The 14,062-nt window shown below is 43.7% G+C and overlaps 1 protein-coding gene across 1 annotated transcript; it reads right to left on the reverse strand.

Moving 5' to 3' along the window:
• On the reverse strand, nt 1-1,444 carry LOC129595941 (calcium-activated potassium channel slo-1-like). The gene is made up of 3 exons (XM_055493075.1): nt 1,309-1,444; nt 146-370; nt 1-50 (listed from the first exon to the last, which is right to left on the reverse strand). Exons 1-3 carry the CDS (start codon nt 1,442-1,444, stop codon nt 1-3), a joined length of 411 nt encoding a protein of 136 aa, XP_055349050.1.
• Between the last annotated feature and the right edge of the window lie 12,618 nt (nt 1,445-14,062).

Raw genomic sequence — 14,062 nt, forward strand, 5'->3', positions numbered from 1 at the left:
TTAATTTTTCACCATTGCGGGTTTGGAAATATTGGCGCCGTCGATCATACCTATAGATAAAACGATTATAACAGTAATACACCCCGTATGGACATAAACATGCGAGAAAAAAACAAAAAAGACGGTATTTGCATCAAAAATTTACCGGCTCCCTCGGCAAGAATTTTTTCCAGTTCCAGCGATGCCCCACCGAAAATCATGGTGCGGAAGACGTTGACGATAACAGGGTTAAAAAATGGCTTTATCATCAATAAATCCAGCAGAATGCCAGAAAAGCACCGTCCGCAAGCATAAGGCTGTGTCATGTAAAACTCCGTCCCCGGAAGGTCATCGTCATCCTGATCCAGAAACTGCGCATTGGTATCCCGCACTAGTAAAAACGTATATTTTCGGCCACGGGCATTGGAAATGACAGGATCAAGCAAATTTTTAATGTAAAAAAAAACAAAAGAAAAGCCAAAAAGATAATGAAATACAGGAGTCACTGAAATTTGGAAGTTTCTGAGGAAGCGTTTACTAGATTAAAAGTACTGTACAAACGAGTACAGTTTACAGTAGTTTAATTACCTACGCACCACGTAGTCTAGTTTAATGCTCTGGTACCATTAAAGAAAACGCTAGAAACTTAGAGAAGCCTCTCTGATAGAAAAAGCAACACAGATCTTAAAAAGATTGATTAAAAATACATTGCAGATAGATACATATTTAAAGAGCATCGATTCTGAATCTCCGACAGGAACGACTTCCGCTTTGTTGTTCAATAAAATCAGCGGAAGCCCTTCATTGGCTTCGTTTGACATAGTTGTTTTATTTGTACAGATCTGATGACAATTATTCGGTCCACTTGTAATGACTGTACCTACATAGGTACCTTTGTTCAGTAAAGGGGCTTCTGTTTATGCGCGATGCGGCTCGTTCAACAGGAGTCGTTACTACAGACCCGTCGTTGCGTCCTTTCGACTGTTTAAAATTTTGTGCACCTACGGACCGACTTCCTAAACTCTTCTCTTCCCATTAGCCGGCCAACAAATAATATGTCAAACGAACCCGAAACTTTAATAATCTACTATTTGGCATATCAGCCTGACACAGTAATATTATAATCGGCAGTACAGATAGGACTACTCACGAATATCGGTTATAAGCGGCACTTCATAACCAGTTTGCCGGGCTCGCGTCTTCAGTGAAATTCTTTGTTGGTACATGCTTTCGCCTTCCTCGCGGCTGTAAATCAGAAAAGACAGATATTATGACACTTTCTTGTCGCCAATGTTTCTTAAAAAACAGAAGCTGTTCAGTATTATTTACGATTTGCGGCCTCTTCTTCGGAAAATCTCATGGCGCGCACATTGAGAGTAGCCAGAATTACCGTTTTATCGATGAGCGCATTATCGACATTCTGCATTTGAGCACCGGAACTCGGTGAACCGATAATCACGCACATTTTACATGTGTTCAGTGTGACCGAACGCAGGTCAGCTCGATTTAAAGCGGTGCCCTACGAAAGAATTGATCAAGTAGTTGTAATACCAAAAAAATTAACGATATCATATTCTAACAAGGACTAAATGTCAATGCTTGTATAAGAGTGAAACATGCCATACTCCAAGTCTCCAAACACCGTAGTTACAGAGTATGTTAACACAGTTTACTTTGCTGCCATCAGTTAATGCCGAAAAAATTCTTTTTACGAAAAATATACTACAGTATATCTTCGGAGTATAACCGCGCGTAGCGCAACTTACTCTAACGACATGTATTCGAGGCAAATTCGGAAGATATGTCCATTCCTACAATAAAATTCACCGATTCTGCTAAATGGACGAGGATAACGACAGAAGAAAAGTCGAAGCACCTTCTTCATAAAACTGTGGTCACTCAAAATGACAACATCGCGCAGCTCCCGTGGCTTCACAACACTGGACCGTAGAAGTGGAATAAAACTGTGCAAACCAACGATTTGAGATCCCGGTTGCGATAAAATGCAAAAAACGATGTGCCCGCTGAATTCGGCCTTGGCAGCTTGTTGTCGCGTTGCTTAAAAAATAACAGTCCCGTTCGGATACGGAGTGGAAGCAAGTGCGTGCAGTGCTTACACAGTACGTACTTAATACTGAGAAATCCCTGCTAAATGCTAACTATACCACCGCTTAAAATACAGTTTCTCCCGATCGATTTTATTCATTACAGTGTTTGTGTATTTGTGCATTGTTGTAAAAGGTTGTGCGAATCAGTTCCGTAGAAAGCACTAATTTGACAACTAAAAATGCGATAGGTTACTTTTCGGTTGTCTACATATTTAACTGTTTTAACCGGTGGTGCCACTGTATATATGCAATTCAAATCATTAGAAGATTACAGTAACTTTTAAATGATGTGACTAAAGATAATAGTCATCGACTGCGCATAGAAGTATTCTGGATAGCGTCATACGTACTCCGGCTTTACAACCGTGCTTTACAAACCAACGAATAGGTTAAATTCACGATCGTAGTGATAGCAGATCTTACCGTTTCCGAAACAGTTCTGTCATCGAGATTTCGGGTCTTCACCAAGTTCTTACGCAATGCACGCTTGCATTTAATTCGATTTTCATGTAACACTAACGCTACTCATATCAGAAAAACGGTGAAAGAAGGTTCATTCACAACTCGGATGAAAAAAATTATTAATGCTGGTTAATCAACCAGAAGACGTATTCATTACAGGCGATACATTCTAATAAAAGCACTAAACACATAAATATTCCTCCGACAGCAGAAATAAATTACGCATAAAATCAAACGCTTGACAATCAAAAACTGAAGTAATTAAGACAACTTAAATTATCTCTTCTCAATAAAAAGAAAAAATGGTTACAAAATACTAATAGCCCCCGCGTCATGATGTGCTTGAAGATGCAGGCGTACAGGAGAGGAACCATGCGGAAGCTAAACCACCAGGGAAGCTTCTAGCGGAGTGGACGCGCGTGCCCGCTTGTATTTGCGATGTGGGCGCATCTCATATCGACGGCGCGTAAGCCCTCTCTTCATGCTAAGAATAAAGGAAATGTAAACAAAAAATATATTGCAATGTTTAATTAGATTAACGATCTCGTACGTTTTATCCCAGCCGTGTACGCTTTGGTAAGTGTACCCATTTAGCGGCTCGAATTCGCGAAACGCCAGCTACAAACACAAACACAATTAACTGGTGATTTCATGGAGCAGCCGGTGGGACAAGAAAAGAGCAGCGACAGAATACGACGGAGAAAGGCTTAGAAACTAGAAAATAATTTTAGTGCCACTACAGAGTACGTACGCGATTTTTTCGCTGCAGCTTCACCACCGCGAATTTACGCGGAGGAGAAAAGTGTGCTCGATCAGCGGCGCGGGTCGGGACGTTATCAATGAAGGCTTTATATGACCGAGGAGTCATTTCCTCCACACGGCGTTGCTCCTTAAAATCGCGAACCGGCGTACCAAGGGCGTCATCAGAGGCGGGCGTGTGGTAATGTTTACCCAGCCGAACTGAGCTGAGAGAGGACGGTGTCTGGTCAGCGCTTCCGACGTCGTCCTCGTCCTGCCATACATCGTCTGCCCCCAACTCATTTCCCGTTTCCTCGTCCTCTACACTGCCCAATGTCTCGTTAGGCTGAGAAGAAACGCGAGACGGCGGTGTACCAGATACGCCGCGCACCGACCCGTCCTACCAAAGAAACGGCGTCACCACACACACTGACCGCGAAAACTGTGGCGCCATTTGCTTTCACCTGAACATTTTCGTTGGCCATGGCAACCGGATTGCCGGCGTTTGCATGTTGACCCGCTTGGACCACGTTTTGCGTCCCGAGAAAGGCAGACGGCAGCAAACGGTGAATGGCACCAACGACACTGTCCGACTTTGAACACAAAACTCAAACCAAAACACAATAAAATTAGCAAAAACGACAGCTTACTGATTTAGCAGTTTTGATAACATAAAACTGGTTGCCGCACACGTAGCCAAACGAATGTAAGCTGGCCTTATCGCGCCAGATGCGTCTGATTTCCGGTCCCGGGTGTGTACCAATGCCTCCATCTACAACGTCAAACAATCGTGAAGATGTTATATTTATTATTATTAAAGTTATTCTACCCATCAGCAATTTATACAGTAATTCATACACATTTGACATAGCATAAACGAAGCAAAATACATATGCACGTTAACGTATCTCCACTGTACATACTAGTAGATCTGGATTCATAATTTCAGGCTCCTCACACTTTAAGCTTCCAGTCAAATTATTTTGAGGTCAATCTGGCTTCCAGCATTTGAGACGAAATACGAGTAAAAGCTTTATTTCCCATTTTAATGGTTAGATTTTGGTCGTGTATTTTTTAATTTTTTTAATATTGTTATTCAAGTACTTTCGATGAAGAAATTAAGCAAGTAACATACCATTTACCAATACATTAAATACAATGCAATATAAATACAATACGAAATATTTCTGAAGATGAACGATATACCTATTGTATTACTATTATTTCATTAAAAATCTTTTGTTTTCAATTGAAAAGGATCAGCTGATGACATGGCCGCGGAAAAACCCGGCAACGAAACACCCGACGCATTAAACACCACACCTACCTCGCCAGGATCTTCGAAAATGTGGATGCCGTTACGGGTTACAGTGATGGAAATCTTCGGCTGATGGTCTTCAGCTTTCATCTTTTCGCTATGTCCATCTAGCGCAGCGTCGTCCGTGGCCCCGTTCTTCAAGCGTACCACACCGACCAATCGCCCACCGAACTGAAACTCATCCATCGGCGAAACCACTGCAACCGAACAGAAACAATCAGAGTTTGGTTCGCATCATCCCCGTACGCACGACTTCCAGCCACGCCGACGACGACCACGCTGACCTGCAGCACGCCGGTTGGAGTTCTCGCTGCCTTCACGACTGTTTAGAAGGGTAAGGGCGGAGTCATCTAACACTCGGCGACGTTTTTGGTTGGCCGTGGCGCCCCGCAGCACACCGGATGCCGTTCTGCTGGTACCCGCGCGTGGGGCTGCTTTCCGGCGCTGCGCCACGGGACTGGATGATAAGGATTCCATCTCCAGAGAGACAATAACCGTCTGTTTTGTGGGCGCGCGGCTGGGACCAGTTACCGGAGTTCCTCCCGCACCTGCGTAATCAAACCGACATTTTCAGCTTTTTCCTGACTACACAACGTTGTAATGCTCTACCGGTAGCCGAAAACATAATTTCAGTATTTAAACAACATATCCCAAATTCTGGTGAGATGGGCAATACCAAACTGCATCGGTTATGAATGTATTTTTACTTTTTCAATACTTGGCATCTTTGCATTTGACCTAAAAGTTGAGCGTATAATAGATAATAGTTTTTACCGTATAATAAATGCCATGACTTTTTACAGCCGTTAATAAGCATGCGCTCTCGTTCGGCCGTTATCCATCAAATAAACCTATGTAATACTACTAATACTAGATAGAATATTATAATTTTATTGCGGCTGCTATAATTTCTTTTCATTAATATTTTCTAACTAACGTGTTCATTTTTATATTTTATAGTCACCGTATTTATGTTTTACTTACGGAACGCATGAGCACACAATTACAGAGTAAGCAACAACAAGCTATAGCTGAAGTAGCCGTTGGTCACGGAGATCTAGAACTTTACTCATCAACCGGTTGTTTACCTGCTTGATTGCCATCGGCTGCACGTGAAACGGAACGGGACGGAGTCGGCAGCTCTTCAAACGAGGACTCCCGCTCGTCGGAAGAAATTGATGGAATTCCAGGAAGAGAAAGTTCCTCCTGCTGCTCAGCATCCGACACGCGAGCCTTTTCCGGAGCGAGGGCGCCGTCCTCCTTTTTCTTCAACTACATGCAATTTTTTATTACAGTAGTATTATTTTTAAATTTTTTTTCGAAACCAGAACTGCAGAAACGACAGCTCACCATCCACGCACGGAACTCCGTTTTATTGCCCTGCGGAAAACGGCTCCAGAAGATTTCTAAATGGCGCAATTGGAGCACGGGATCCGCGATTCCCCACATCTTCGCGGGCCAATCTTTCTGGATTCGGCCGTCCGAAACTTTGACCAAATCGGCCGTCAGGCGGTAATGAGTGAGATCTTCCGGTCGTCTCGATCGTGTCTTTATCGTCTGGACAGCCTCCACGTATGGCTTCCAGTGGTTCTTCGCCCCCGCACCGGCATGCTCACGGCAGGTGACGAGCTCCGGAATACAAAGATCCTCACGACCATCGTATCCCAGATCAAAGATCTCCCGTGAGCCGCACCCATCACATTTCGGTCGGAAACGGCCGGTTTGCGCGCCGGCAGTGCTAGGGTTGGACGCCGGGCCCGTAGCGCATCCGTAGTAAAACGAAATTGCCGCATGGTGAGTGGTTGCAATGTGCGTTAGCACATGGCTGCAAATAAATTATTTTGGAAATCACACATCACATCATCTGAGAACGCGCTGCCAGCTCCTATTAAAATCAAATAAGATTTAAATTATTATCCCAGAATTAAGGTTTTAGTTGCAGAAAAAAGTTAATCGAGTAATTTTACCTGCTGAATTGAGCATTTGATTTTTAACTACAATGACATGACTTTTACGTAAAACTTTAATTTTGAATAATAATTTTATCGTTATCCAGATTAAACTAGTTTACTGATTTCTAAATTTTTATACATTTATAATAATAATAATAGTATTAGTAGACAGATATCCGTAGTTATTGAATAATTTAAAAAAAATTCAATAATCCACACGCCGAATCTAAGTTCCAGCTGCCGGCAACCGTACAAATCACATTAATTTTGTAACCCAAAATGCATCGGTATTTTTTGTTCCATCTAATTTCTCACTGAAATATTTTCAGACAAAGTCGAGATCACACTGTACTTCACATAGAATTAGAATTTTGGAAATTTTCCAACAACAGTCAAGCGTACGAGTACCTGCGCGTCAGATTGTCACGGTTGCCGTTGCAGAAGTACTTTCCACACGCAGCCTCTTCACATAATATTAGGTATTCCTGGCCTGTGATTCCACAGTAGCTGTACAAAAATCACGGCTGTCGTTAAAATGTGTTTAATTAAGAAATTAAGTGAGCCAGCATGTTCCTGCAATCTGTACAGTCAATCGACGATCGATATGATTGATATGCTCGATTACACCCACGTACCCACACTGTGGCCTCCGCGAGGTCATTTTGGCGGACGATAAGAGCGAAGCAGCAACACGTGTGGAATGGGGCAGGAGGAACAACGGCGGGCGGAAAGGGAATTATTCCGTTGCCGAGCAAATCCTTATCAGACCGTTCTCCGCCACGTAGATCACTTCAGTGATCTGCAGCAGATCGCTCTCCGCCAGCAAATCAAAACTGTACAGAAATAACTTGTTGAAAGTTCATCATGTAAAAATAATGTATCATACCTAAACTCACATCAGAATAAACCAACAGAAATTGACACTGTATTTCGAAAATGTTCATTCTGAAAATCGCGATAGTGGCAACACCTCACGTTAGTCGCCGGTGGACTAGCACTTTTGCTCCATCCGGGTATCGCTGGCTTTACGCTGAATACCGGTAAGTGAATGGGGCTTATAAATGACCATTCCTAACGCTACCTAATGAATGGCGCTTGCGGATACGTCCGCATTCGATAGTCATCCATCCGATAGCAAATGTGATGTTTCCTCTTAATTTGTTCGTTGACGTTTTAGCCGACGTTGAAACGCGCCTTCTTATTGTTTGACAATTTCTTCTGTTCGCAAAAGGTAGATCTGTACAATTGTGCTTGCCGCAGTGAACAGAGTCAACGCTTGGTCAGTTTAAATTAAATTTAGTTCTGAAAAAATACTTTTAATTTATATAGGCGTGCCTTCTGAATTGTCATTTTTTAGAATACTTCGGACAGAAGACATTTCGACGGGTTCTTAAGTACAGGAAATGGAGTAATACAGTGTCGTTTTTAAGCTGTTGGCGCTACATTCTTACGCGTAAAAGAACGGAGTTACCACGGATTGGGCAATTAGGGCAATATTACAGAGAAAAATCAGAAATGCACGGCTTGTATAATGATAAAACTGTAAAAGTAACTTGTAGGCATAGGAGCAAGAATAAACGTCGAGATGTTACTCTCCGTCCATGAAGGTAGTGCCGAGCGCGGAGTGCGATGCATACCTTGTACGTATAATAATGTCTACGAGTATATTGCTGTGCAGCTCAATGTTATTACGTAAAACTTTAAAAAATATTATTTTAGAAAAGATGGTACATGGATGATATTGCGTTTAACGAGTAGCGATGGTTTCGAGGAACCGGAAATGACCAAAGTGCTGTAGACATTGCTGCTGTTAGCATGTCAATCCGCCAAGCAAATCGGGCGTTTTGTGGTGACTGCGCAGAAACAACAACAATAATCCAAACCTGGTAAAACGACAAGGAGGCAAGAACGATTCTTAAGAAGCTCGGTACGAGCAGCAAATAGCGGTTTCCTAATCCGTGTTTGTTGGTTGTATTCTACAGCATTGCGGTGATAGGTGGCGTGGATGCGGGTAAGTAACCTTTTCTCGGTGTCCTAGCTGACGCATTGACAACTGGAAAACGGCCGTCGTTTAGTTTGACTTGAGTTCCATATTGCGCTATAAGCACGAACAGGGATAGGGGCGCACGAGCCGCGCACTTGTACCAGGACAAGACAGTCCGCATTTTTTGGTAGATGGAAATGCGAAAAAAAAGCAGGCCATAAATTACGGAGACCAGTTGGAATTTTTGCCTGGTGCAAGATTTTTCGCATGAATTTAATGTTGAAATTCCTGGGATGCTTCAAGGATCACTACCGATCACTTCGGCAGTTTTCATTTCGGCCGCGTTCATTTCGGCTAAAGTTTTTCGGCCGCCAATCACTTCGGCCACAGTACATTTCGGGCAACACTCATTTTGGTTTAATTTGTAGACAACGTTAACTTCGTTGTAACTTTGGCAGCTATTTAAATTCAAGAAAGTGTTAGAAAATGACCTTGTACTGATATCAGTCCTGGAAAAATTGAAAATGGTACAGGACTAAGAAAAACAATCATTATTAAAGATTAGCAATTCAAAACAGACAGAGAGGGAAACCTCCGGAAGTGGCTCAAAACGATTGTTATGCGCCCAACCCAAAGACATTTAAGAAACCGTAGGCGGTTGCAAGGAGCCTACCGTCACAAGAGCGAAGGTTAATGATTCCAAAAACATTTCAGAAAACTAAAAGAACCTGGGAAAGCCCAAAGAATTCTGAGACAATTTAAAACAAATTTAGAAAATTAAAGAACCTTAAGAAAGCCTAAGAAGCCCAGGAAACCTAAACAAAATTAATAATAATTACAAAAACTAAGAAACTACGAAAACCCAAGCAAGCCTAAGATACCTAAGAAAAACCTAAGAAAACCTAGGAAACACAACAAAAATTTGGAAATGCAACAAAAACTAGAAAACACAAAATCTAGGAAAACGTGAAAAATTGAAGATGGCTAAATGTGCTGGCGGTGGCCGAAATGAGTGTTGGCCGAAGTGAGCCTCGGCCGAAATGAGCGTTGGCCGAAGTGATCGTATACGGCCGAAGTGTAACGCGGCCGAAGTGATCGGACGCGGCTTCAAGGAGCCTTGTCCGTAATCGTATCACTACCGTGCAGTCGATGAATGCATAATAATTGCAGCGCCCAGCGATATACGCTTACTCCTACAGAAAATTCAAATTACTCCTTAATTTAATTTTGATTAAAGGTGTGCTGATGCCTTTGCATTGCTATTTCTTGACTTTTTCTTTAAATTTGTAAGCAGGGTTCTGTAGGCGCTGATAATTCACATGTTCCACATTAATTGGTGAATTTAAAGTTTTAAGGCAGATTATTTTATTCAACGGTATAAATGTTAGTAATTGTAAGTTTTTTCTGTTTCAAAAACATGATCAAACGGTAGAAAAGCCATAAATTTGTCGATGTGCCGAGATCGGGCATTTGAGGACGCGTAGCTGAGTGCAATGCGCTGGCCAATGCGGCTACATCAAAGAACGGATATAGCGAACATTTGAGGACACACGCGCGTTCAGTTGCCCTGTAACTGCACTGTATGCACCTGCCTATCGCTGAATGAAGGCAGCCTGTAGTGAATGAGTCAGGCATCTTGTTCGGCGAGATTGTACGAGTACTTACAGTGCGGTCGCTGCAGCAAAACCGTAAGAGTTATTTCCAGTTTAATGATGTTGCGGGAAGAAAGCATCAGTGGTTCACTGAATCCCGTTTTAGACTTTGATAAACCGTCGATTGTTGAACTCGTGAATGTCCAGTAATCTATTGTAAGTTTGTTACGGCAATGTATCATGTATAATATGCGTGGAACGTTGTGGATGTGGAGATGGACGGTGTGCTGCAGCATATGGCCACATTGTGGGCCTCCAGAAGAAGTCACAGAGCGTCAGCGACATTGTACTGTACGCTAGCGTCCCGTCTGATCGTAGATTTCGGATGCCCTAAACAGACGGAAGGTCTTTGACTGCTCCCTTGATCGCAACAGCAGCGCGCGCGCGTTGGAATCGATGTCGAGGTGCTGCTGCACGCAGGACAGAATCTCCTGTGGAAATACCGATTCCTTGGTTTAAGGGCTGAGATTCAATTGAGCGCTGTTGGTGGATCTGATAACAGGCGGGCAGCGTCGTCGCGAACGGATTCCCAGCCGACAGATTCGCGATTCGGTGGAAAAGATACTTACAGACTCCTTACCGCGGACCATTTCGTCATGCAAACCTGCAGTGTGCTAGACTACGAATCAGTCTGCATTGTCGCTGCTGCTCCGAGACGCTGAACCCTATCTCTAGCTGCAATTTGCCAAGATTTTCAGTCAGGATATGTACTGTGTGCGACGGCGCCAGGTGCTGCCATGATGGGATGAAGATGTGGTAAATACATGCTGTTGTTGAACCATGTTTCTTCTTGAAGCACATGCCGTATTAAAGCGTAATCGTGTTTTGCTTCGTCTCACTAGTCACTACAGACGCAGGTGTTCGAAAAGCACAGACAGTCCGATGAGTTTGACCATCAGCTGCTTTGAGAAGCCCGAAGAGTCGGACGCTGATTGTGAGTCGAAACGCGAAAAGCCGTAGAGTGTCGATGAAAGCGGTGTGACGCTGCCACTGGAAGGGTTGGAGGAGGTTTTCCACTCGCTGTAAAGTGGACACCGTGGATCGACAGCGCTGCTGTAGTGCCTGTCATATGCATGATGCCGTTATCAAGTCGCCCGATACGTGCACAGATGTTGTTGTATCGCTGGATCCATGCAGCTGGTCAGAGAGTTGTAATACCCTACGCTTGTCTGCCTCGTCAAGCACATCACGCCCGCCACTCGCACGGTCTGCAGCCGCTATACTGGTACGGCTTTTCTGAGCCGAGTTACCCAGAATTTGATGGTTAGAGTGCTGGGTTTTGCACGATCAAGAAGATTTTGCACGACGCTGCCCTGCGAATTGACCGTTTCATCATGTACCAGCGATCGCTGGATTTCGCAGCGTTGGTATGATCTTGCGAAATCGCCAATGGAAATTGAGCGAACCTTTCGCCGTATGATCCCTGCGCAGCTATCCACCCTCTTGTCCAGCTGGCCGTAACCGTTTGATCGGGAGCCAGGATGGCTGCCGATGGCCTCCCCCTCGCTGCCCACGACGGCGCCCTGCTCACCGCTATCCAGTCCCATGTACGCAGGTTGCGCGCTCCTTGATCATCATGTTACGGTTGCACATTGGCGCGTACTCTGTCGACAGGAACTGTGCGGTAAATTCATTGCCATTTGTGGATTTTCGCGGGGAAGCGCACATTGTTTCCTTTGCCGATCGTAATAAACAGGTTGGGGTTGATATTTCGACCTTTTAATTAAAACTTGACAGAAAACTTGGTTGAACTGACAAATCTGATCTCGTATTACTGAATGAGGTAGTTACTTCGATTAAAACAAACAGAATATTCTGTAAAAATAAATCCTGTTTCATAGAATTAATTTGAATACTAAAATGAAATTATTAATCAACAGAATTCACTTGTACAAGCCTAGTGGTGATGTTTTTACTCTGGCGTAGATCAGCCGCGGTGTTGACGCAACGTCCGGTCAAATCCGTAAAAACGGCCGCCCGCAATTTGGCAGTTCTCCACCAGCTCAAATCCAAGAGCACGCGCCCGGTTTGCCAGTGTATTATCGTGGCGGAAACCTTCGAGAAAATCCGTACAGGTGTGTTTGAAAATCAGGACGAATTAACAATTACAGAATTTTACGGAAACTGGTCTTGCGCACTGAATGTATTGTTACGAAAAAGCAGATGAACGGTTGACAGTTTTCTGTGCAAAACGGATGTGGATAACTTCCTGTCTAGTTTGAAAAATTTGGTAATTCGCCGCTGTGCAGCTATGTTGGAATTCAGTAAAGAAAGCATTTCGGAATTGAATTAGTCCGCCCGCATACGGAATTCTTCGTATTTTAAAAATTGGTAAATTGGAAAATTTTTGTTTGTTCTACCCATTTTGAAAGGTGAAATTTAAATGCAATCGTGATTTTATAATTTCTTGTCAGATACAGAGTGAAACGACATTCCACACGTGCAAGTTGGTGCAACACAGCTGTTTGGCATACGGAATCAGTTTGCAGGCAGCATCCATAGCCGAAGATCGCGCGATAACCAGAACGATTTTATTAGTTAACGGTTCAGGATTTTGTACTACTGCTGTGAATTATTCGGTCGCGGAAATTCTCAATACATTCCAGGTATTCTCCAGCGTCCCATTTTCGTTTTCTCGGGTGTAATATGCTTGTGTATAAAAACTGGCTATTTTAAAATTAAAAGTTTACGGCTTCTATAGACACAGAATTTTTTGTTTATAAAAAATAAAAGCACTCTTAAATTTTCAAAACAAATTTCAAATCTACGGTTCACAATCAAATTACAACTGTTAGAATTGCTGTTAAAATTTCAAATAGTACAAAGTAATTATTTTCAAACTGCATACATTTTTTAAATTTAGAAATTAGAAGTATGCTGAGCGTTCAAATTCAAACCGAATATCTGCATTTTATTGCAGATAGTTGTGTCTCGTCACTCTTCCAAGCACCCGCCTTAACAAACGAGTAAGGTCCCGGTGAGATCAAGCCCTTGCCCACGGTGACCACGGCCACTGAGATCCGCTCCCCGTCACGCTGACCATCCACTGCGCACCTCACCCAGTCTCACCCAGTCGCCGCTGCTGAACGCGTAGGAAGCGGCATCCCGCCGGCCGTCCATCGGCATGGTGTGGTCCTTTCTGACCAATCGCTCCAAAGGTGAAACACCCGGTCCACCATCGCCCGCACCCGCGCCCCGTTCAGTGCAAGCAGTATCCGGACCGGGTGGTAAGCCAGCGTTCATCCTAGTGGATACAGACCAGGAAAAGACGGTGGCTATTCACCGAACGTGTAGTCGACGACGGCATCAGACTGCTACCGGTTGGCAGTGCGGAAAGCAAACACAAATTCTGGTATTAACGTCGATACTTTTAGATTTAAATAGACAGCAATTATAAAATGTCCGCTTGCAGCAGCACCGACAGCACCACATCGGATGCCTCGCAATCCTTTTTGGTGATCACAACGTGGCCTTTTACCGGACGAAGGCCTCATCGGGATCATTTCGCATGCGCAAGCGAAGCAAAACCGAAACAGGTAATGCCGGCGTGCCACGGCTGTTAATCCAATACTAACAGGATGATTTCCAGATGATGATGTGTAGTTTACAGTACGATTGCCAATATGATTGTCAGACAGTGTGATTTTCAAAATTTTTGCCCAATTTATGTGTCTGTCTTGCTCTAGAAAATGTAATTTACAATTTTTCTAGGCAGACTGGGAACACGTTGTTGATCCAGTAGGACGCGCAAGAGTCTGTGCGGGTGCTGGCCGTGCAGTCGGCCGAGCAGTCATCGTCCGCGAAGGACCCCTCTTCGAGGCCATGCTGGTGCTGCGGGAAAAGGGCTCGTACCGAAACCCCATGTACCG

This window comes from Paramacrobiotus metropolitanus, unplaced genomic scaffold (assembly GCF_019649055.1).
Source record: "Paramacrobiotus metropolitanus isolate TYO unplaced genomic scaffold, Prichtersi_v1.0 Parri_scaffold0000084, whole genome shotgun sequence".
Lineage (NCBI taxonomy): Eukaryota > Metazoa > Tardigrada > Eutardigrada > Parachela > Macrobiotidae > Paramacrobiotus > Paramacrobiotus metropolitanus.